We start from the raw sequence: 24,117 nt of genomic DNA, 5'->3' as shown, positions 1-24,117 counted from the left end.
GCAATGAACGACTTATCGTAACCACTCGATCGCCTCTACGACGTAGTATCGTAACTTTATTATCGAATATCAGGCGGGGCTTTACGTAGACCCTATTCGTTTGTTTTGAATGGCGCTGCCAAGCATGTAACGAAGATAAATTTAGATTTGGCTCTTGTAATGCAACATTTAGGCAAGGCCTCATAACTTAGATTCTCACTTTCACAGAGGTTCTAGAACCCTGCAAGCGATCTAAGACGCATAATTGAATTGGCTTCGGCGGCAAAGCCAAACAACGTAGGATGACGTTGTTCCTATTTGATGTTGTAAACACACTGTAAGGTCAAATAAATCGTAAGGTTAGGCGTTCTTTGTTGTCACGGCCGTTTCGGTGTCCGTACTGATTCAGTGCTGATTAGCTGAGACGTTCAGACACTTACATATGAGAGTTTCACATGAACACACAGCTCCACGGATGCAGGACGGAACGATGCGAAATACCCATTTAGAAACACGTCAAATAGAACGATATGACCAATTTTAGTTAGATAACATTTCTATTTTGAGAGTCCGTTGTGCCATAGGAACGGAAGAAGCTATGCGAATACGTTACATTGATAGCAAAGAAACATGCCTCGACCGATCGTCGTCTCCGGACTAAATTTTTTAGTCTGCCTGAGTAGTGCATAGGCACAGACGGTGAACCCTCTTTGAAAACGGTTATTAATATTAATGAAATGCACCTGCACTCACTGAACTAGCAACTCCCCAACTGCTTCCAATAAGCGTGGTGATCGCGATTTACACCCTCGCTTTGGATGGAATAAATACAAACAAAATATCTTCACTTGGTATGGCTATGTAGCAGCGAAAGACTTCAGGTGAAGTCCGTGAAGAAAATGGTCCATTTATGTCGATATTACAGGTGCCTAGATGGACATCTAGACTTGTTGTTTGTACAGACATTTGTCTAGAGTAGGTGGACGACACCGGAACTAGTCTATCCACACTGATCAGAATTTCTTTTTCCGATTGTATTTGTACATAAAGTGCAGTTATTATGAAGCGGAAACTGCGACAGCAAACGTCATTATGGTTGACAATTTTATATTACCAACGACCTCCATCGTCGTCAGCTTAGCTATGCCAATGTTTCCAAATCTACATTGTTTATAGCTATGCTTTCTAATGTAATGTACTATAGCAAAAAAGCAGTTCAAAAGCGGATTAAGTCTTCTTGTTTGCTTTTTGAGCTTCGTTTCTATGCCGTATACAGATAGACAGCTAAGTGTGATATGAGTCGTCGAGAACAAAGGACCAGGCCATGGAACAGGGGCGAGGCCAAGGAGAAAGAGCGAAAAAAGGCCGCGTACTCTTATTCTTTCATACACCCTTCCTATTACTGTTGCCTCTTCTCCTCCTGCCAGTGCGACTGTATGCAATGCCGTCCTATTGATCTATCAGTATCTATCGGGCATCGATTGGCTGAAGATATTGGATTATATTGAAGGACATAGATAGCAAAAGAGGCTAAAAGGGGGAGGGGGGTAGAGGTGATGATAACGAGGCGATCAAGCATAGTAACGGTCGGATGACGAAACAGCACCTCTTAGTATCTCCTCTACTTCTTAAACCCTGAGCTATTTCCTGTGCCATAACTGAGGGTCAAGGTGAGGAGACGTATGAAGCGACAATAAATGACGGCAACGGGCGGGAAGAGTAGCTCTAGGCGGGGATAGTGAGAATAATCTTGACTTGTCCAGGCCACCTCCTGTGCCACGATGAGGAGGACCCAGACGTGCAGGAACTCTTTAACTAAATCCTACTAGGGAACTTTTCAGATTTGCGTAACCGAAAAACGGGTAACGATCCAGAGGATATTGGTGGCAGATACGGATGAACGAGCGATGTACACAATGGAACAAGAGCATTTTGTGAAGCTTCTGTGAGTTCGTTGCTAAAAAATTAAAGCATATAAAATGAACATCATTTATGTTTTTTTTTACGTGAACACTTTATGTGGCTATTCAGGTTGAGATGTTGGTTCGGGACTAAATGGCTATGCATTCATTAATATTGCCAAACGTTGTAGGAACAGGGACGCACCCGGCAATTAATATGTCGATATGTGGACGAAATTCCAAGTCACTTCCTGAAATTCTAGGTATACCTTGGCTGAGCCGGTCGAAGCAGGGCACTCATTGCGCGACTCTGAGGCGTGTTCGCAGGTATGAAAACCATTCAAAACCTAACTGTTTATCATATAACATTCGATGCATAAATTAGCCATTTTTTTGGAGTGCCATTGTTCCATTTACGTGTCGCCTATTTGTACTAGTGCTAGAAAAATACTTGCAGCTTTCCTACTATGGATATAATTCATTTTGATTATATGCTCAGACGAATGATATGTAAATCAATAGATTCCGTCATCTGATAAATCGGCGTCCGGCTAATGTCCAGAAGCTTGCACTCGAGGTTCACCGACTGTCAATTTATGGATGAATCGTTCTACGGGGCAAGATTTACTATTCTGAAGGGGATCGACTAACTAGATTTTTGTTACCCCCGGTATTGGCATGACCGCTTCGTATCGAAAGCTAATAATAGTATCAAATCTATGACTACGAACCTGAAAACCGCACCTAACCGCTACCGAAACCAGTGTAGCGTTTATCAGAACGTTTCTATAGAATTATAGCAACTTCTACACCCACACTGTTATCCAGCTTGTCTTATCTTCACTACCTAGTAAGAGATGATTTGTATTCAGTTTCAGGTCCGACTACGAATGGAAGGGCACAATGAGGGCTTTTATCCTAAATGAATAACCTTTGTTAAGCGATGAATGCCCATTAAAAACATTCACATTTAAGCGCTTATTTATTTTTAAATTGAATGGATGAGTTAATATATTATGTAGTTTTTTTTTTTTTTTATAAAATGTTCTTTACAAAGCGACTCCAAATTTCACTATATGCTTATACGGAATGATTTATGGATGACTAGTCACGTGTTTGGTTTAGGAGCAGTAGCCTATTGTGCTAAATAGACACTTTAAAGCTATCGCTTGTCAACACGATCATGTATTTCGTTACGAGACAATGATTCTCAAAGTGTTACTTTTATACCCAATAGATATTACGGGTCTTAGGAATTAAAACTATTAAGTCTAACAGTTCTTTTCGCCGTATACGACGAGCGGATACTATGATTTAAACCGGATCAAGCATTTACGTACCAAAGTAAAACGTTCTTAATTGCATTGAAATGAGTCCAGAAAGACCGTGTGGTGCAGCGAAAAAGCTTTGCAAGAATATGGCAGTGACCTTAGTTACTCCAGCATCAACTTTTGGCCTCGGACAAAGATTTGCTAACCATCCTTGTTTAAGGCTCCATTCGTTGAGCCAGAAGTACAAGGGGACAATTGGTTTATGGACACGAGAGCTGCGTTTTACTGGTGCACGAGCGTGGTATTCGTTTGTTTAAATCTTTCTTTGATTGCATGTACTAAATACTCGCAAGATGAAATCCCGTATTGCTCCCTTCTTTTCTAGCACGCATGCTTACGGTAGATAAACGAAAACTAACCGTAAGTTTACGGTACGTCTTGCTAACGAGTTTGAGCCGCAAATTTTGAATTTATCAAACTTGGCTGAAATTGACGGCTAAATTAAATAACACTTTTAGGGAACTGTTTCGTTAGAACTTTACAAATGTAAAAATCGATCACTCGAGCAGGAACGACGTATTATAAACAATATCTGACTGACTTCAAAAGGGTATCGTCGCTGATGTATGCAAAAAAAACAATGCCGTGTCAAGCAGTGAGTGTATGTCAACTCTTCTCATCGTGAGGAAAATACGCCCTTAACGGGTATCTAAGGGGCATGTTTGTTTCTTCGCTGACTAATAACGCTGTCGCAAATTTACTTGACGGTACTCAATTTTTTAGCAAAGTTGTTTGTATAGGGCCAATTCGTAACAAGTAAGAATCCTATAAACGAAACGTCTTGGTTTAGACATTGTGTATAAGTGCTTCATAAAGTTATTGTATGGCTTTAACTCTTCAGGGCCCTGCCAGTGCATGACATTGACACGCGTTGGTAACCTGTGAAAAATTGACAGCGCACAATATAACATAAATATCCGGTTAAAAGTTCGACGGATATCGATAGTACATTATCGTAGATTTCAATAGATGCATTCAAGTCCTCGTGTGAGTTTTGGATTAAAGCTCAAACCAGGTCCATGGGAAGAGAACCCTTATAAAAATGATTTGCTACTTTTGTATCTATCGTCTTGATCTTGGGTTATAGTAGAACGATACCCAAAATCCCCCCCCCCACTTTATTTATACTCAATACCTCTTGCAGCTGCGTATTTCTTGAAAATATCTTGTAGTAGGACACCTCAATTCTGTTCACTCAATTCAACGTATTGACGTGCAACGGATTACATAGGTGCCTATGGCTAATAGCGGCGTAAAGTGGCCTGTGCAGCGGCAGAATGTTCGTCAGAAACTCTGTAAAAAAGGTGCAGAATGAATACGTTTACCGACTAGAATAACGTAATAGGTTTCAAAGTATGTGCGTCGAGTTGAAAATTTTCACACTGATGCTAATAGTTGGCATTTATTTATTTATTATTTATTTAAGGAAGATATATTATGGCTATGCATCGCTTTGTCATAACAGCTGCCTTTGATCAAACAGCGTATGCTACTGTTTGTGCCCCATCCAAACAGTAAGTTTTAGATCGAATAGTTACTTCTCGAACATCGGCTTAATATCGGAAGCTATATGGTACAAACTTTTATAAGTATGGTTTGAACTATATGTTTAATATAGTTATGTACACAGCGAAAGTATAAAACAGGTTCAAATATTAAGTTTTTACATTATGCAAAATCGTATGTTCGCGACTGTACTGCTAGCGACCGTTGCCACTGCAACAGCGGCATTGACTTGTCCGTTGGTAGTTTGCCATAAAACCTGGTTAGCGGCGTCCTGCTGTTCCTAGCGTCTGTCTAGCTTGCAGATTCTTTAGTTTGGCTGATTTCCATATTTTGAATAGCTTGAAACGGTGACGAACATCAACCTCAACTTCCCAGCTTTTCTACCCAATCGACTGCTGTCAGGGTCGCTGTTACTAACCGGTCTATCTCTAAACCGCGTAGCTCAGCTTCTAGCAAAACTTTCGGGTGGATCTTATTTAAGCTAAGGATGATCATACCAGCATCAAAAATACAATCTCTGAATTTGTTCACAATACTGTTATCATAAGGTCGCACCCTTGTTCAGCTGCTTCGGAGTGCAGAACCAATAGTCGCCATAAAGTGATACTTTTCTCTTAGTGTACCGTGATGAATGCCTAGAACTAGTATTTTGAGCTAAACAGACAGATAAATCAAGAGCAATGAAGTTAGCACAAGCATCAATCTGGAAAGCTTATATAAGAGATACTGTTAAGTAAAGAAATCTCGTACTGAGCTGTAAACATTTTAAATAACAACGCGCCCACATAAAAAAAAGCTAGCGGATCCATTCAAATGACTGGGTCCTTATCGTGTCTATCCACATGTGTAGGGGCAAATGGATACACCCAGAGCAAGTATTCTCTCTCGATACTAGTCGTAAGATTTGAAAGCGAGGATAGCTCGATTATCAAGTCGAATTAGCCTAAGCCACCTCTTTCTCTATAACCGCCGACAGCCTTATTCCTCAGTTACACAGTCTTCGAGATGAAATCCCTTCTTCTCATAACAAAAGCAAAACGCTGTTTGCTTAGCTTCCACGGGGTTTAATAGATTTTGGTTGTTAACTGTAGTCTGTCGACCGGCTCAATTCGATACAAATTCGAAGGCCCCTAGACGCTCTCCTCAATTTACTCAATATATCCAGTTGGGTTTCTCGTTTCAGGGCAGAAATTGCAATTCAATCCTCCCAACATGCCCACAGCCCAGGCGCCTTTATATGCTAACCAAGTCACTTCATTCAAGCCGCGTTGGAAGATTTTCCTAATTCGTTTGTAGATAAATGACAGGAAAAAAGCTATGGTCGCTGGTAAGCTAAACAGGACCGTTAGCGGCGAGGTGTCCTCTTGTACAAATGTAAAAGTTGTCTGCATCGCTGTTTTCTTTTCTCGCGTTGGATCTCTGTCTGTTCCTTTGTTTTCTTCTTTTAGGGGCCTATCTTTGCCCCTGGCCGCACGCAACAGCCACTAACCGTTCTGATTACCAATTTTTGCCTCGTAGATAAGTAGGTTAGTTCCAAAACACAGAGGTCCATTAGCTGGTTCACCGCTGGTTTGACCGCAACCCGCCCGGCTGCTTGTTAGATATATTTGCCGGTGGGCGACTATCATATGCCATGCTGGAGAAGGCCGATCTTTCTTTGTAAGGGGCTTGCTTACTGCTGTTGGCGGATATGAGACGCACAATGGGGAGGGGTGGGGGGGGGGGGGGGGGGTGGTCAAATAGACAGCGAACAAATCTGGGAAAGTGCCGAGCAATCCGGAGAATTCGGAGGCAAAGACGCCGGTCTATGGCCTTCAGGTATGGGCATGAGAGAGCACCTCCAGGTGGATAGAGGGACTAGCACATTAACTGAAAGATACTGATATAAGAGGCGTCTTCAACTCAGGTTAATGCAGCTGCTATCACACCACCACAGGCATATCTTACGATCAGCTGAGAGGGCTACCTGAAAAAGCTGAATATGTGCTGTTTGAATCGCAATCGCTTATTGAAAAAGCCAAATGCTGACAAGTGCAACGATGTGAGAATGGCAAGAAATTAAAACAAACTTTTATTTCGCACATTTGGATCGTTAGAAACGTCTTGCGTGGTTACGTATCTTATCACAAGTTGAGGATGCTCAAACCCATTACAGCCACCCATTGATGCTACTTGCTCAAGATAATATTCAGACAAGAAGGTGAACTACTGATAAAAACAGACACAAAAACACATGATGGCTATTTTATGCTGTCCCGCTACTCCAGTGTGCCAACTATCGCAATGATCTGCAAGACAAACAAAAACCTGGGTAAGGTCTTTCGTTAAGATCGTATTTCAGCCTGATTGACAGCTTTCCAAGCAATAAATTCTCTATAGACCCTTAGTAATTACTAGACAAGCAATAATGGACCGGCAACAAGTAAATCGAGAGTGGGCATAAACATATATTTTTATAATGCAAAAATCGTGACAAGGTACAAAAGCAAATGCACGAAACTCTGCCTGGCACAGCAAAGAATCTGGCAGACAACTGCTGACCATTGACCAAGTGATAAAAAAAAAAAATAGCTAAAGAAGAGGCCGAATGAACTAATGGTGCTTCTTTTGCTTTTGCTACGCTGATTGTATTTGCCAATCAACAACGTCGTTCGAGCATGAAAAAGGTCTTTCTTTTATATCGTTTAAAAAATACGTGCAGATGTTCCTGTCTAAATCACGGTAGCGGTGATCTATTATGTTTATTTAGCCGCTGATTAGTACTTCCTACGGCATTTCTCACAATGCAATATATATATATATATATATATATATATGTACATAATCGTGTGTCTCTCTCTTGTCGACCCCTGTACAAACTGACTAACATGCCACACGGTCCGCCCATCGTTTCAGTATATTTTGTTATCATCACTATCGCCTAAATAGTAGTGTATTGGGTAGCTGAGGTAAATTCAACGAGCGTGCTATCATAGATACGCCAAGGGAGTGTAAGAAACAACCATATCTGAAACTGATTTCGTCGAGCTTGCTTGATAGCATACTATTATGCGCTGGGTTTTCTCCGTAATTACTGTTATTGCTTTTGTTGTTTGCACCGTAAATTAAAATTTGTAGATGTAGGTCAGTACAGATGCTGTCCAATTCATCAGGCTTGTCTAAAACATTGGACATATCGCATTCTTCACGACGCTGTCGGACCTACTACGAGTTTACGCGAGTAAAGGTCCTGATTACAAAGTTCTAGAAGCATCAGATGCCACTACGAGTTGATTAAAAGCGCCGGAAGTCATTTGGATTAATCTGTGCCAAACTTCGTGCAAAAAAATGGGTGCTCGGAATCCACCGGGGCGGCACATTGCTATCTGACTAAATAACCGTGTTAACATTCCGTTCTAAGGTTGTTGGACATCCCTATGATTTTTCTATTTTGACGATCTATGCAGAGAGCGTCATGCTGACGCACGTAGCGCAGTATAGCAAAGCTTATTATTGTAATTCATTTGTACATAATTTGATAACGGGTCAGTTTTTGCCGATGTTCAATTTATAAGGTCCTTTGTATGAGACGTGTGACCCTTCAGTACTCTGTAATTTATCCACTCCAGTGTCTGTCTACGGTCACTCAATGAGAATGGGTGCTACCTCTTCCCTTCCGTCATCATTGGCTGACCGCCATTACTGAAAACATTACGCTACTAGGCTTAGGAAGATGTCAGGCCTTAGCGGACCGTTTACGCCGACCGAATCTACCTAGTTGGGAGCGAACGGAACCCTTTTCATCTCTGGTCCGCGCTCGTCCCTTTCAACTTTCCAATATTTCAACTTCTTTCCATTAAAACGTGGAAGTGACACCGCTATTTGAACGAGCTTAAATCGTTCAATATAGAAAATACATCGTACTGGATTATTCGACAGTTGACAGCAGTAATAGGGTGCCCTCACACTAGTCTCTAGTCGCATAGAATCTGTCCGCTATTAAAAAACAAAACGTATTCTTTGAGTACGTGCCTACTAGAAAAAGGTCTGGTACCAGCAGACGGTAGAGCATTGTCCCAAGCGATGCAAATGCAGCTGCGGATGGAGCTCGCGTGTACTGGCGAGAATAACAAACTGTTCATGGGTTGGAGCGTTTCGAGGGAAACAATAATAGAACAGAAAAACAGGCCAATTCGGAGGATAACAGGTACCTATATGCTCTGCTATTGTTAACATAACTAACGACGGAGCGCAAAACTAGCTCAAACTCAAAAGCCGCTGACAAAAGGCCAAGCGCCATTGCCGCAGCAAATGGCTAAATATACATTTTTCGGTAATATATATATTGATCTATATTATTTGGTAGATCTGTATCGGCAGAGATGCTTAGAAGCTATTCATCTCCTTCGAAAACAAAAGGTCAACGAATCGCCGTGTCGTCACTTGCGCAAGAGTTACTTATAATTCCAGTAAACAATAAGCGTCGACAACGCATTGGTCTTACGCTATCGTATTTAGTAATACGGTAAGTAAAATGACTTGAAGTCTCAATAGTGCTGGTACTACGACCACATGCTACAACTCTGGATTCAAGCGCTTCGTTCCTTTCAACCACTTGATCTCATAAAAAAAAGTACGTACCGTCGGGTCTTGAAAAGCCAGCAGCCATTTCGAGAAACTGCCTCCCTATATCAATCTTTTATCGACAGTATCACTACTGAGTGCTGTGCAAAATTTTTGAAAGGTACAAGTATCTATATAGGGCTCCGCTCTGCCATAGCGATGTGACGCCCGGTAACTTTGGGAAATATGAGTAAAATAAGGAAGGCTACTTGCGAGCCGCTACGGGATTGTTCCGAGGCGCGCAAATGAAAGACGCTGGCGTCACAGAAGGGCTGCATCTCGCTCTAAATGAAAATCGATGACCTCACTCAAAGTAACGAGAATAATAGTAATCATTTCTGATTCCACCGGAGACAGAATTGCATAACAGGATCAGCATGACGACAGTCTATCGTTGACGTGATACTCGCTAGCAGAGATTGGGGGTTTGGCTTGACTTACGCTGATTCCTGGCCACTAGTAAACAATGTAAGACAAAGGTACCCTATAATCTCTCGAAAATTCCATGTGAAACTTTCTAAAACGACCTTGCCAAGGACTCACTACTCAAAGTTAGCCGGCCTACTAACTATTGCTAAAGTAGAATGGGTGAATCTTTGGGCTTAAAGCATAAAGCTGTCGTCTGCATGAAAGAACTTAACCGTCTCAAGCAGGCAACTTGTCCGAAAGCGAACGATTGCCAGCGAAACGATAAACAGCAGGCCTAAGGAAGGTGGCAAAGGCAACCGCAGCAGCAGGAATATCAAGAGGGACATTGCTCAATATAGCCGCCCAGAAAACGCGGCAAAATGCGTACGTATTAGAACCTGCGATTTCTCACCCTTGGGCTTATCTCTCCGCTTTATACACAGCCATGAACAACTTGATTTGGCCTGCAGGATGTTAAGTCTCTACTTATATATCTAGCTTACTATTTATATAAAGTTAGACATGATATGTTATCCGCCAGCAAAGGTTAGGTCAATCTCATCTTTATAGCATCAAGAGATGCAGATTATCGACGAACCATCTGAATATTTGCGTTGTTCGTATATGCTTCTTGGTGCGCAGGAGTATTTCCAACAGGGCTTCATTGAAGACTTGTGAAGATATGTGTTGTCAGCGAAAATGCGCGTCGTAAATTAGATAAGTAGACTAGACAGACTTGCGTGTTACTGAGAAAGGCCAAAGCAGTTTACTGAGTTGTAGTCTTTCCTGAGCCACCTCCACCAGTCACCTAATTCCTTGCTCTGCGCCATTTGGCTATAGCCTAGGTATATTTATACTCGGTTAGGTACACTACAGCTGCAGATTGGCTAGTGATGCTTGTGCACATTGACTGGCATCTGCATGTTGGCATTGCATGTTGTACTTCATTCGTTCCATCAAACGGACAACGCTGAGGTTCGCGTTCTTCATATAAGGGACTTACAGAATGTACGGCAGTGCACGTGTATCCTTAGGGCTAAAACGTTTTTCAAAAGAGATGGAGTCCTGACTGAGACGCGTGGATAGCGGGTCGCCTTGGAAAGAACGGACGGGAAGAGCCATAAAGAGTGGATCGGCACCGAATTCCTGCTTAATATCAGTAGACGCAGGGGTACGTCGGGACGGGGGGAAGGGGTCTCAGCGATAACGCCAATGTAGCCGACAACGAAAATAACAACCGGCAGACGAATAGCGGCCTAACAGGGACGAGCTGCGAAGGACGGAGGCAGGCCACGAACGTGACTTTGGTCTGTGTTCGACGATCTTTGAGGCAAAGTCTTCCTGCAATGATGCTGGGTTAAGTTAAGGCATTGCTGTGCACTTTTTTTTGATGGGCAAAATCATCTGAATACGCGGTAAATCACAAGTCACTGCAATTACAGCATAAACGCAAAAACGAAATTTGTTTGAAAGAAACGAGGAGATTTGTAAGTAGATGCTTGAAATGCAAATAATTAAAAAAAAATAATAGAAAAGTAATCGTATAGATCGCCTATTTTTTCGATGTTAAAGTATTTCTTTTTTTTTTTACTAAAGATGGTTATTTACTGTCGAGTTGTTCTAGCGAACGAAATTTTAATTGCATGGCTATGTATTGTTTGTATATGTATCATCATCGTAGCTATCAGATTGTATTGTATTTCACCTACCAGTATTTTCTTTTTATCTATATTATAGTACTAACACTCGGTGTCTCTCTTCCCGTATGATTGTCAAGAGGTGTCTTCTCCGAGTGTGGAAGGTTACCAATTAAATTACCGGATGACGTAGCCGCTGGGCGCGAAGCCCTCGAGACCATTTCATTGTCTTCATCACAAAAGAAGAATAGGCTGATAAAGAAATGTTTGTGTTCTGGTCTGGTTCCTTTTATGGGCCTTAAAAGTTTCATTCTGGATAAATATTTACGTACTTCCAGTCACATTCTCACTTTTTGCTGTCGAGGTACTTCCCCATCGAGCGTAATGCTATGTAAAACTACTCTGGCCTTTTTGGGCAGTTCACTTGGCACGGTTTAGAACTTCTGAGAGGCTCATATTGAAAGCTGTCTGTTTTTCCAAGCACAAAATATCTAAATTAAACTCGCGGCCGAAAAATTCTACTTTTTTGCGATTCAAATGTAAAATTATGATTTTTCCTTTTTTTTTTTTTAAATCGTTGAGAACTAATGATTATTGTGTCGACGTGGAGATTAAGAAGCAAGTGAACGAAAATTAAGTTACAGCAAGATATTGGGGCTACGAAACCTTTAACAGTTTAGCAGACTTATATACAAGCAGAGTAACTGGATGACGAGAAGACATTAAGCTGTGTGAAGCTTGAGCCGTAGTTTGGCGCCGTGTACGGTGCATTTATGATACTGTGTCGTAGAGTTAAAGTCAGCTATTTCCTTGATACACGCAATGCCGGTTTCGATGGAACAATCGATAGAGGAATAGCCATGTTGCAGCACAAGGTCATTTGAATGATACCACTGAAAGCAAATCAGATCATTACGACAAATTAATGGAACTCGTGAAGCAGGGTAAGTGTAATAGGAGGTTAGGTCAGTGAAGTAATTACAGCAAGCCAGTGAGGTAATAGGTTAACTGAGTCACAGAAACGGAGCTAGTGTAACTGGATAGTTGTAAGAGAGTAACGCAAATAATAGAACAGAGCTTCATCAGATGTAATTGAGCCTTACTTTATGCGACTTTATCAATGCGAACGTATTGTACGGCGCATTTCCGTGAGAAATAGGTTTGCCAAAAATATCATGGGTGGACAAAGCTACCAATAGTCTGCGGAAAGTAAGTATCAGCTGCATGAATTGAAGACGAAGTCCGCTGCTTTGAACCTCAAGGTGGGACGGCATCCGCTTGCTGAGCCCCAATTTTACGGACTTAATGATAACGAATAATGATGAAGACCTTTGAAAGAGGAGATACAGCACACTGTATTTATATCTATTATTATGTACCTACCTAGTATTTTGAGCAACTTCTTATGTTTCCGATTATCATTAGAAAGTATGGCAACTTGGACTATTTTATTAAATACAGTCATTTATATTACTCTCAATTCTGGTAGCAAAGGCTGACGAAGCACAATCAGACGAGGTCCGGTCCTGTGATAGGAATTGCAATTCTAACAAAATACACTTAGCTAAGACTTAACTCTAATTTAAAAAGAACTAATATTCTCTATGTCAAGTACACTTCCACCTTTTTACAGATTGCTTGCTACCATACATTTGCTTGCCATTTTTACCAATTAGTATCCTATTGTTCAGGGAACTCGCGGACAAGAGGCTACAAAAACAGCATCATAGCATCTTCTATTTATCACGCTTTAGTAGTCGCCCCGTTTGTCATTGTGAGATGTTCGATAGAACAAGTTTAAGCTTGAGAATATCCGACCTATTCGTGAGGCTTGTTAGTACAAGATTGCTTTATCATCTTCGTTCCACTGCAATAGAGAAACAGGAAAGGCATCGAGTCCCGTCTCGACTTCGTATAGAACATGTTTTTCAGTAGTTGACAATCTGACTTCACACTTTTACAATTTCTTTCTCTGATTGATTGCAGGAAGTTGAGTCAGAAGGGTAGAACTATCAAAGCATCGTTATCCTAGCTATTGTCGTTAACTAGTCTCGTAGCGACTTCTTTCTGGTGTGCGGATACCACCTCTGGGCCTTGTGGAAAAGCCACAAGTGATTGCTCCGTACGTGGTAAGCGTCGTTAGAGCCAGATAACAGCTAGACAAGCAGCAGCTAAAGAAACGGTGAAGCGGAAACCAAAAGTGATAAGGGGCAGAAAAAAATTATTAGGAGTTCTCCAGGGGAGGATGGGTCCCGTTTCACGACTCGGCCCATTCTCGCTGACGACACCCAAACAGCAGCAGTCAAGCCTTTGCCTGAAGAAGCCGTGCGTTCTCTAGGGCAGGCTTTGGCAGTCGCTTGCAACGTGACATATCCGTTTCATGTAAGCAACGAATACGCCAAGTGAGTTAGCTACGTATTCCCTATTTTTTAGTAGATTTTTTTGTCCTATGGGTGCTTTTTGTTTTTAATTACCTTTGATTATCAATATGCTGTCACGTTAGAATCGTCGAATGGAAAAGTGTTTACGATAAGCAGTTCAAGATAGCAATACTAGCTACACACCAGAATAGATCCAATTATTTTGTCGCTCCGCCAATGCTAAATGAGTAACAAATTCTAATACTGCCTATGGATCCCTTAATCTTATTTATTTTAGTTTTTCTTTTCATTTTCATAGTTAAATAACGTTCTATATTATCTCGTTCTATAAAAATTCATTCTCCTACAACTTTTTTTAGGCTGCTTGGATTCAATAAACGCGTTATTTAGTATTGCTTAAGACGGCTCCACGAAATCTGTTCGCGCCGGGTTTCAAACCCAGATTACCATGTGACTCTTAATATAGTAGGCAATCACATTATTACTGCACCGTCATGGGAGTGAGCTATACCGACTGGGTAATTCTATAACAAATGCGCTCGGGAATTGCTCGTGACTCTGAATTATATGAAATAAATGGGATCAAATCTGGTGAGACAAATACTTTATCTCTCTAGCATAACAACAAGATGCAAGCTTGTAATATGCTTCGTGTTAGAATGCGTCACTGCCACTCTTACCACCTATTTATCTACCATGTTTAATAACTACCTATTTCAGTTAGCGAAATTTTCTTATGAAAGGCATATTCAGGTCAAAGGTGTAATTTCGTTACGTAGAAAATATGTATATATCTAAATTCTGTATTTGATATGACTGTGATAATAGGATCAGACGCGATTACGTAGCATCTGTACTCCGCATTGTATTGAACGATAACGACTGTATCGTAATAGGGTACCGTTTATGTTAAATCTCAACTATGGACACTGCAGCTAGAAATGCTACGTGATGGGCTGCTCCGGGAAGCTGGCCACTCTTAGCAGGTCGGATTATGGGAGATCTACATTGTCTGCTCTTGATGTCCTCCTTTTTCATAGTTTAACTATCAATAGGCTCCATGCAAGACTGAAGTATGGATAAGAATACCTAAGCTTACCTTCTGATCTTTTCCGGTGGTGTTACTAGATTTCCGGCCTTTTTTTTTTTTTAGCATGTAATTAACTTGTGAGGCGTGCTTTGCATCAAAGCGCATTAAGGTTGATCTGATGTTATCTGCTCGCGAGCTTGTCCTCCACACGGCCATATTTTTCCCTTTTAGAGAACGCGAAACCCCGTGAAGGAGGATTCATAGCTAAAAACAGGTTTAATAGACACCTAGCCCATCGTAAATGCTACCATTTTTGCCCGAGGTAGCCCTTAGGTCGCGAACATTTGGCCCATAATGATCTAGATCAGTCCGTCAGTGAAATCAACACCATAATGTTCATTTCGCTGGCGGACGCAGGCCACTTACCGATCTGGGGTTGCCGTGGGGTAAAAAAAATTGGAAGCTGTCTGCAAAATAGCCAGTTTCAACTGATCATTTAATTTGCTTTGAACAAACACTACTCACACAGTGTTGAAAAGAAGTCACGTATACCGCAGGATGCATTAGAATATATCGTATGATGTTCTGCGCATTGAAGTTCGTTATGAATAGCCCTACAATAACGTCTGATCAGTTAGGTTTATAATACAGTTCTATCATTAACATACAAAAAATAATTTAGCAAATATAGCAAATTTTCTATAAATGCTAGAAGAGTTGCTCTGTCATGTGTACGGACTTTGCTGGACGAGACTATTTTATTTTTCGAAAATGAAAAACTCACGTAGTACACTATACCAAAAAAACCTGACCTAGACAGATGACTTTTTTATAACCCTAGTTCCTACCCACTTTCACTTGTACTTTGTCATTTCACCGATTTTACATATTTGAGTACAATGAGCAATGAGTTCTACCGAAAAAAAAAAGAAAAAAGGACAGATGGAGAAACGTTATCAACAGACATCTGCGGTACTGTCTTATCACCTGCTTTTGGGTAGGGTTCATTAGTCTCTAATCTTCGGCCAAAGAACACTTATGAACAGTGTACTTAATATGATTAGATGATACCTATCGAGCCAAGCAAATTTATACGATTGTAAAATAGAGGTACGGACTGCGTAGTCAAGAGGGTTAGCAAGGCAAACAATTACTACATTCGTTTAATAGTCGCCAATGTAACCACCTCCCATTATGAAGGCAGATAGTAACGGGCTTAGTTGAAACTAAATAAGACAATGTTCGAAATAAGCCGTTGCTTTTTTTCTGATTGAAGCCAAAGTGGCTACGCGGAAAATTTAACGAAAACTGCTTAGGTTTAGGTCTATAATAATTAAATTAATAAATAAAAAAAAATTATAAAGAAGCAATGACAGTAATAGTAAGGGTCTAGTTCTTGTTCGCATGGGCCGCGGCAGCTTTTCCTTCTAACGAAAAATTAACCTAGAGCACAACTCTCATCTTCATTCTGTTGCGCTACTTAAGTTAAACTGGTGCATTATAACGCATGGCAGCGTGCTTACTTAAAATAAGTGTAACGGTAAAATGACATGATTACGATTTTGAAGGAACTTTTTGTTAGACCGGTGCGTCAAACTTCATTTTGCATAGTTCCGCTTTAACGTAACTGTTAAGTGTGTACGCTGTAAAGGCGAAAAGCGAGATTGAATTCAGATATTGTTCCGAAGCAGTCGCGAGAATAATGTCAACGGCGAAAAAGGCAGCCAAGGAGCGATGAACGAAGAAAGGACTGGACGGTACCCAAAGGCCACCGGCCATAGCTTGTACTGCTTGGCTCTCCCGGGTCTATTTCAACGATTGTCTTCCCCGCGCGTTTCATGGTTGCCTATCGTCTCCGAAGAAGATCCCGAAAGGAGCGTTTCAGAAACTAATTGAATTGGCGATCCCATCAGGAGCTAACTGCTGTTGACGCCTTTATCCTCCATGTTTTGCCCACTTTTCTTCTTTCATGGATTGTTCGTTGTGTGTTCCTCGCTGACATGAATGGTTAGGTTCGAACGCGGAAAGATAAATAAACTCGAGCGAAAGTTGTTGTTACCCCAAAGACGTACCAAGGAGCAGCCCCAGATATGTTCTTGTTTACGTTGGTTCTCTATATAGAGCTTTGGGCGTATTTCGCGGCGTACATCGATATTTTTCTATGATAAAAGCAATAACTGTTTCGATCCAAATACCAATTCATCTGTCTAAATCAGTATCGTAATGTAAACGACAGGATTTGAGTTTAGAGGTGGCATATTGTTAGTATGCATGCAAGACTTGCTAAAAGGAAAATACGATCCCTTGATTAAATCCGATGCAAATGCTCCGTATTCGGAAAATAATTTTTTGCACCACAATTGAACTGAAGCAGAATATTTTTGTTTGTATTTGTTGTTATCTAATAAAATAATTGAATCGGGCCTTTATTACCTTCGATGATAGTTTCGATTTAGGAGATAGGTGTAAGTATACTACTGAAGTTCTTTCAGCAAGGAGAATGCACGCTGATGAGCAAAAATATTCTCACGTATACTTTTTCTCTGTACAAATAAAATAGGATTATCTAAAATGCAGTTAGAGTCGATTTTGTGGTCAGCGTTCGTTCATGGGTTAGGCTCCTTCAAGAGCCTACCTAGTTTCCTACAGTTTCCTTTCGATAAACCAGCCTTTCATAGGCATCATATCTTCGAGGTGTCCGTCCGGAAAATTCGGTGTAATTTTTTTGTTGAGTGTAGAATTTTCTAGAGGCAAGAATTATTGAAACTTCGTGGTTTTTTCATTTTCCTCGTGTCAGCTTTCCTGCGATAAATGACGACCGCTAGTATTACTATATCTATCTAGTATTCGATCTAAGAAAACGTATTTTCCGATGCATGAACGACGACGAATTTTTGCCATATTTTTGCTTGTTTCGCAATAACCTCTAATGTATATTTTGTTCTACAGTTGTGTTTCATCGTTTCTACTAAGCTCGCAGGCTATCGGCAGGATAACGCACTGAATCAAACCTTCAAAGTACAGCGAAACAGATAGAAGGGCACGATGGGGGACGATTCTTACGCATAATTACATCTTACACGCATAATTACACATATCGTATCATTAGCACTATTATTTTTAGTGTGGAAGATACTGAAGCGATATTGCTACCATGATCGGAATGAGTCAGTCAATAAGATGTTGCAGGACACGTAAAACAGCATTGCGCACCGATGGAAGAGTTACCGGGACGTTAGAGACCAATCGAGCTGAAGTGGATGAGTTAAGAAGAACCGTTTGTCTCGAGGGTCGCTTATGGGCATGAGCCTCTTGCAAGGTCTGGTCTGCAGCGGTAAGCAAAGTGACAATCCGTCTCCATCCAGTCGTCGCACGGACATGTACTTGAGTAACGACCGGTAGAAGAAGGAGACAAGAAGAAACAAGCGACGCCTGTAACAACAACAACAACAAAAGGAACAAACCCAAACAGCATGTATCTATGTACCTTATTATCCGACAATATAACGGTAACCAGAAGACTGTTAGAAGGGTCGCTAGGTCGTAGCATACACCAGAGTCCTCAGGCCTCACTTCTCGTCACAGCTATTTCTTTTCCGTCTACCTAGGATAGCCGTCGCGCAGGCAAAATATCTACTGACGAATTACTCCTTTTGTTTAGCATACGGCCTGCCCTTATATATTTCCCCTAGTGGTACAATCTATTTTTGTTAACTACGCTACTTTTTGCTTTGTCGCGCAGTTCTTTGTTATTCTCAACTTAGAGTTATGTAATTAAAAGCTGAAAGAGCTTCCTCCTATGTGAAACCTATGTATCGGCACCATCATCAAGCACAAAACTTCGGCGACTTGCATTATCTATATATACACATGGTGTGGATTATCGGGATCAATTGCTTCGGACCATTGCATCTATCTATTGTATACGATATAGGAATTACAAAGTTACAGTACTTACATTGTTTCGGTTATCGGTCGTAGTGTCGATACACAACGTTAGCAATAGAAGAGGATTTCTCGAGATCCAATTGTGTATGGAAACTATTAACCTTGCAATGTTTTTTAGCCTAACGCCAATATGTATGCACAAACACATTTTTCACAGAACATTTTTTACATCAAAAATACGTCTATCTAGAATATCCAGCAGGGGTAGGGCAAGTACACCATATATACATACATATATATAGGTATGTATATACTGTACTTGACGGATATTGCATGTAGTTGTATTTTTCGTTTATTATACTCTTATATAGAGTACCTATTTGGTAATAGCGAGTAACCCTGATTGCTAATTGTTGGAGTAATTATCTCGCCTAGATCGTACCTTACGTCGCTCTCGTCATACTATACTAACGGGTTCTATTTCTAGACGCCCGCCTGCCATGACTTCTGCAGCTTCATCGATCCGCTTTTAGGTGCTGAGTCAAGTCCATAACAGCAGAGATTTCCCGGTTGTCAATGATTTTCTTTACTAAAACCGATTCTGTTGAAAGAGGAATTAAAAATCGGAACCTATCGGATGGACTTTTTCATTCGTTCGGCGAATGTCGTTGCGTCTTGTAAGGGATTAGTTCTTAAGTCCAAAAAAGAAGTGTGAAATGCAAACTGCTGTAATAGAATCGGAGGCATTGCAGGGAGTATCGACGCAACTCCTGGCCTAGTATGTGTGTATATATACGGTCTTTGGTGGTGGTGACAGTGCTGCCATTGAGCATACCGATGCCGATGTTGTTCCTACTGCTAGGTGAACTTCCTATTCGGGACTCTGCTTCTGAGAATCGCAATTGGATTTGCGTTGGTGGACAGCAGCCGACTCACGCTTGGCCAGTCAAGAATGACTGGCCAAGTCGTGGGCCATGTCGCCGCAGGAGACGGACACATCGGATTCGAGTGAATAAAGACATCAACCAGATAGAACCAGATGATGAACGAAGACAGAGGGGACCTGGCACACTGTGTCTCCCGGCCTGTCTACTATTTCTTCGTCACTCCTCGCGGCGCTTAGTCGCCGACTGGTGATTAAATGGTGGCGGTTGCCGAATAACCTGCTCGGGCCGACCATTGTTTGTCAGAGTTAGTGAACTAGCGAGCAACGACTGGATTTGTGGGAGGCGAAGCGAGAGAGAACAACCGTCGGCTTGCGAAGTTAACCCGAGCACCGCCTCCCTCCCCCCCAACGATCGAGTCACAACCGACAGACCGCCGCCCCTGCAACGAGCCCTTGAAGCGGCTATCGACGGTTGCTGCTGCCATCGCCGGAACCCGCCCGCCCTCAACGGAAAGCAGATTTAGGCCACTTGCTGGTCGGAAAACGACGACAATCACGTCGACGATGACATTACGAAGTAAAGCCGTACAATCGAGAGGGCGGTCGGAGGGTGGATGGGGAGTGATTGGATCGGAGTAGAGGATGTCCGCAGATGGAGGGCTTCAGCAGGAAGACTCCTTTGGCGGCTTTGGCACAGCAACGATTTCAACCGATGGCGAATTGCACTTGAGTAAGTGAAATATAGATGCGACTCGTGTGCCTCCTCTTTAAACTAATAGAGGAGACTGGCCTTCTGGATCCCCTGATTATTGTTTTTCGTCAGAAAGAAGTCCGGCCGACCAGAATTGGCTGGTTCGCTACTTTCAAATGTTTATTGCGGTTGGCTGCTAATTTTACTCGAATGCAGTGAGCAGTAAACAACGTTTCCTTTATTTTGGCTATGATTGAACTTAAAGAAGAAATTGAAGTGTGTTTTTGCTTATCGCGACATGCATTACGTGAGATCTGATAAGCTCCAATTATGGCAGAGATTGGGCCCTTTATACTGACACCGTTTCCTCAATTCAAGACCCCTGTATTGTCGATCCGTTAGTTTGTCTGTATTACTCGTCTATATTTACGAGATATTCTCACATAATGACAGTCTCTTTTGAGTTTAGCACTTTTTGAGGAAGATAATCTAGCAGTACACGTATAAATAGAGATAGGCCTGTAGAGGGCTCAATCAGTACGTTGTTTACTGTTAGACGTTCGTTTACCCATCGAATATCTAAGACTGTGCTTTGGCGAAGGTATAGCTCACCGATATATAGAATCAATCAAACGGAATTGAAGAGGGCTGTAAGGGATTAGAAATCAGGGATTGAGTGTCAGCAGTAGACCAGTAAAAGGATCGAAAGCCGACTACTCACAATAGCTCATCATCCTAATGACGATCTCGTATGATCTATCTGTTTGTCTCTCTATCAATATGGCGGTCCCTGAGCAGATGCCGGCCGCATTCCATGATCAGTTAAGTCCGTAGAGTGCTGAGCTGACACTGCTAGCATGAAAGCTGTATACGGTACCGCATGCTGGTTATAACGGTTTGCCCTGCCTTCTGGTTCCGCTTCGCGGTGACAAGCTGTGAGTAGAGGCAGTGGCTGCAGTGGGACAGCTACGATGGAGTCCGTCTCCATTTGAAAAACTCGCTGAGATTGTGCATTACCCTCATCGCGCGCCTAAAGGCAGTGAAGCCAGCAGAACGCGTGCTTCGGATGATGATGCGCTTAACCAACTGTGACACTGCTAAGGGTATGATAGAGGCGTCACAGCGGCAGCCAGAGTAATGATAATACCCATCTCCTGTCTGTAAGTCTTTATGATAACAGGGCCATTAGGTATCGTGGTAGCACAACGCGTACGTCGAACGACTGAATCCTTAGGGTCACCATTATGAGAAAGGTATACGACGGTACTATCGAGTAAACCTATAAGTACATGGATGTACGTGGCAAATTAGCATAATCCACCCTTGATGCACGATGGGTGCTCATTGATTCTGCTTATAGAGGCTTTTTGCTGGCTCCAACGCTGACAGCAGAGCGCAGTCGTTAATCGCAGTGAGTTGTCTTTTTCCTTTTCCCCTATCGAAGCTGAGGTAGTGCGGCGCACCACTATAAGCTAAGACCGGCGCACTGTAGCTGGACCTGATGTCATTGGCTACGATGCCAGTACCGGTCGTAATGGCAGTAGCTGATCGATCTGATAAAGCCAACAGCTGGCGTAAAGGTCACGCCACATCTATCGATCGGGTCGATTAGACCATTCGGTGGCCCCGTAGCAGCATTCAGTAGTCAGCCGTTCGGTAACGCGAGTGAGGTAGACGACCGTGGTGGCGATATTGTCCAGTATAGGATACAAACACAATTCGTTGAAGCTCGTCAAGCTTCGGTGTAGAGGCCGCTAGTTGTACGCCCAGCGTACGCCCGTACGTAGACGGCTGAAGGATGCGACCGATGACAGGCTCTGATAGCCACTATTTGCTGTGACAACAGTATGTTAGGCGTCGACGCATGTGGGGTGACAAGCAATAACACGCGCGAACAGTCCGAGTACGAGAACCAAGTGTTGATCAAGATTGAGAATCGCACAAAACGGTATGAAACAACAAGGCATTGCTAATAGCGACGATAATAGGAACGCCATCGATATGCAGCCAGTGAATCAATCGCGGCTGGTCACTGACATCGTGGTAAAGAATAGAAGTGTGACGGGCAGCTGGCTATGGAACCGGACACGTTGCTTCCTCAAAAAGTGTGGCTTCCTCAATAAATCAGTATGTAGAATGGGCGACATTTTGCTTTTACGGGTTTCTCGTAGAGTTACCAGAAGCTCAGTATGGGAAGCGTATTATTATTATAGACGCACTGATGTTCAGTAACTGGAGCATATCGGCACAATTTTTTCAACTTATTACTCCCAGTCAACACGCCACCTTGTTGTGCAATACTGCTATAGTAGCGGATGGCTGTTGAATAAGTTATTCCTCCCGTAACTTCAGCTGTCTTGTACAATCTGAACAAGAGTCATTTTTATGTTATCGTCAACAGCGATTTGTACTATATATATGTATACATATATTTAGTTCTACTATTTGAAACACAGAGACGGTCGGCGTGTACGGCAATGTCAATTGCATTACCTGCCTCAAACCAGCAGCAGGACAATAAATAAAAATTAAACGTAATAATAGTCCAGTCTACGATTTTACGCGTACGTAAAAACCCTGTTAAACGTTTTTGTCACTATCGGTAAGAGAATACAAACAGACTTTTAAATTGTTTTTCATCTACATCGTTCAAAGCTCAGCAGGGGAGTAACTTAGTCATGAATGCTGACGTTATTTCACAGAACGAAGACGTAGAAATGGGCTTCAGTGTTTATTACCTTCACATTATATCAAAGTGTTCATAGTGAATTATAGCGTTCAAGCTTTGTGTGTATACGGCCTGACGGCTGGCTAAACAGTTCGTTGACAAAAACAACGAGCAATCAAATACGTCCCCGAGAGGAATGAGCAATAGAGCTATTAATTACCTTGAAGCAACAGTGTCTCTCAATTAGAGAAACAATTCTGATGTAGGCGCTGACCTCAGTCACACTCGTGGCGATGAACGTTTCATTATAGAAAACCGAAGTTGACGGAAATATGCACTGGTTGAGCTGTATCGTTGCACGCTGGTGCAGTAGTTCAATGTGCTCGTATCTATGCGATAAGGCCAATAGCTATGCGATAATTTTCAAGCATTCATACCAAATACTGGGCGCGAACGCTTAGAAAACGGTAATAGCAGGCCGACATAAATAGTCAGTCAGCTAATGCGAATGTCACGAAAAGGAGAATGAACTTTTGTGACACGAAAAAAGCATCCGGGATAGTTTTTAGAGGATTCCAAGGTAGCTTTCCAACAGCGTCATTGGTCATAATATAAATTGCTCTAAGAAGTGTTCTTTGAAAGGCCTTATTTTGGTTACCATTGCAAAGGTACTCCAGAATGGCTCTCGACACGCACTTACGTAAAAGCTGCCTACACTTGCTCACACATTTGAAAGTATGATTTTTGTTGTCGTATGTATAAGAAAAAACTTTGAAGTATCAAAGTTCCGGAAGATCAAAAGTACCGGCCGCCAAAGTTAACAGCTTTTACCATCTAACAACGACGTTTAAAAATTAGGATAATTATCAGTAAAAGCGGAAATTCCGCATTTCTTGCGGAATATTTTGAGACTGATAGGCCACTATTAGTATTTACGAGCTACCAAAAACGTTAAAATAAGGTTCACTGCCTATTTTGTTTTTAATTATATCATTCATTACAATATTCTTCAAAGTATAACTCTAAAGGCCTTATTTAAATATAGCCCATTAAATAATTATATTTCAGTGCTTCGAATGAACCTAACATTCTTAGTCATTTTTTATGAGAACGTCTGTGACTCTCTTCTTCACGAGCCGCATTTCAAACGACCCATAAAATGAATGGCGTGAAACCCTTTATCGTTAAAAGGATGTTAGGTTTATTTAA

General features: G+C 41.8%; 1 protein-coding gene across 12 annotated transcripts in view; it reads left to right on the top strand.

Annotated features, from left to right (window-relative positions):
* Window positions 1-24,117, top strand: part of LOC111246848 (uncharacterized) — a 134,802-nt gene that overhangs the window by 73,682 nt on the left and 37,003 nt on the right. For 3 of the 12 annotated variants that reach the window (XR_015323442.1, XM_086983232.1, XM_086983226.1), the window contains exons 2-5: window positions 1,821-1,924; window positions 2,144-2,207; window positions 13,351-13,766; window positions 17,725-22,367. The exons of 1 other annotated variant lie outside the window; for it this stretch is intronic. Coding sequence is in view for 7 of the 11 variants with exons in the window: in XM_086983232.1 (XP_086839358.1) it covers window positions 22,191-22,367 (177 nt within the window). In the remaining 4 variants the exon portion in view is untranslated. Of the gene's footprint in view, window positions 1-1,820; window positions 1,925-2,143; window positions 2,208-10,901; window positions 12,309-13,350; window positions 13,767-17,724; window positions 22,368-24,117 lie in introns of those variants that run through there. 8 more of the 12 variants (XM_086983233.1, XM_086983234.1, XM_086983229.1 and 5 more) reach the window with 6 other exon arrangements.

This window comes from Varroa destructor, unplaced genomic scaffold (assembly GCF_002443255.2).
Source record: "Varroa destructor unplaced genomic scaffold, Vdes_3.0 BEIS01000003.1, whole genome shotgun sequence".
Lineage (NCBI taxonomy): Eukaryota > Metazoa > Arthropoda > Arachnida > Mesostigmata > Varroidae > Varroa > Varroa destructor.
This window is presented reverse-complemented; position numbering and strand designations above follow the sequence as displayed.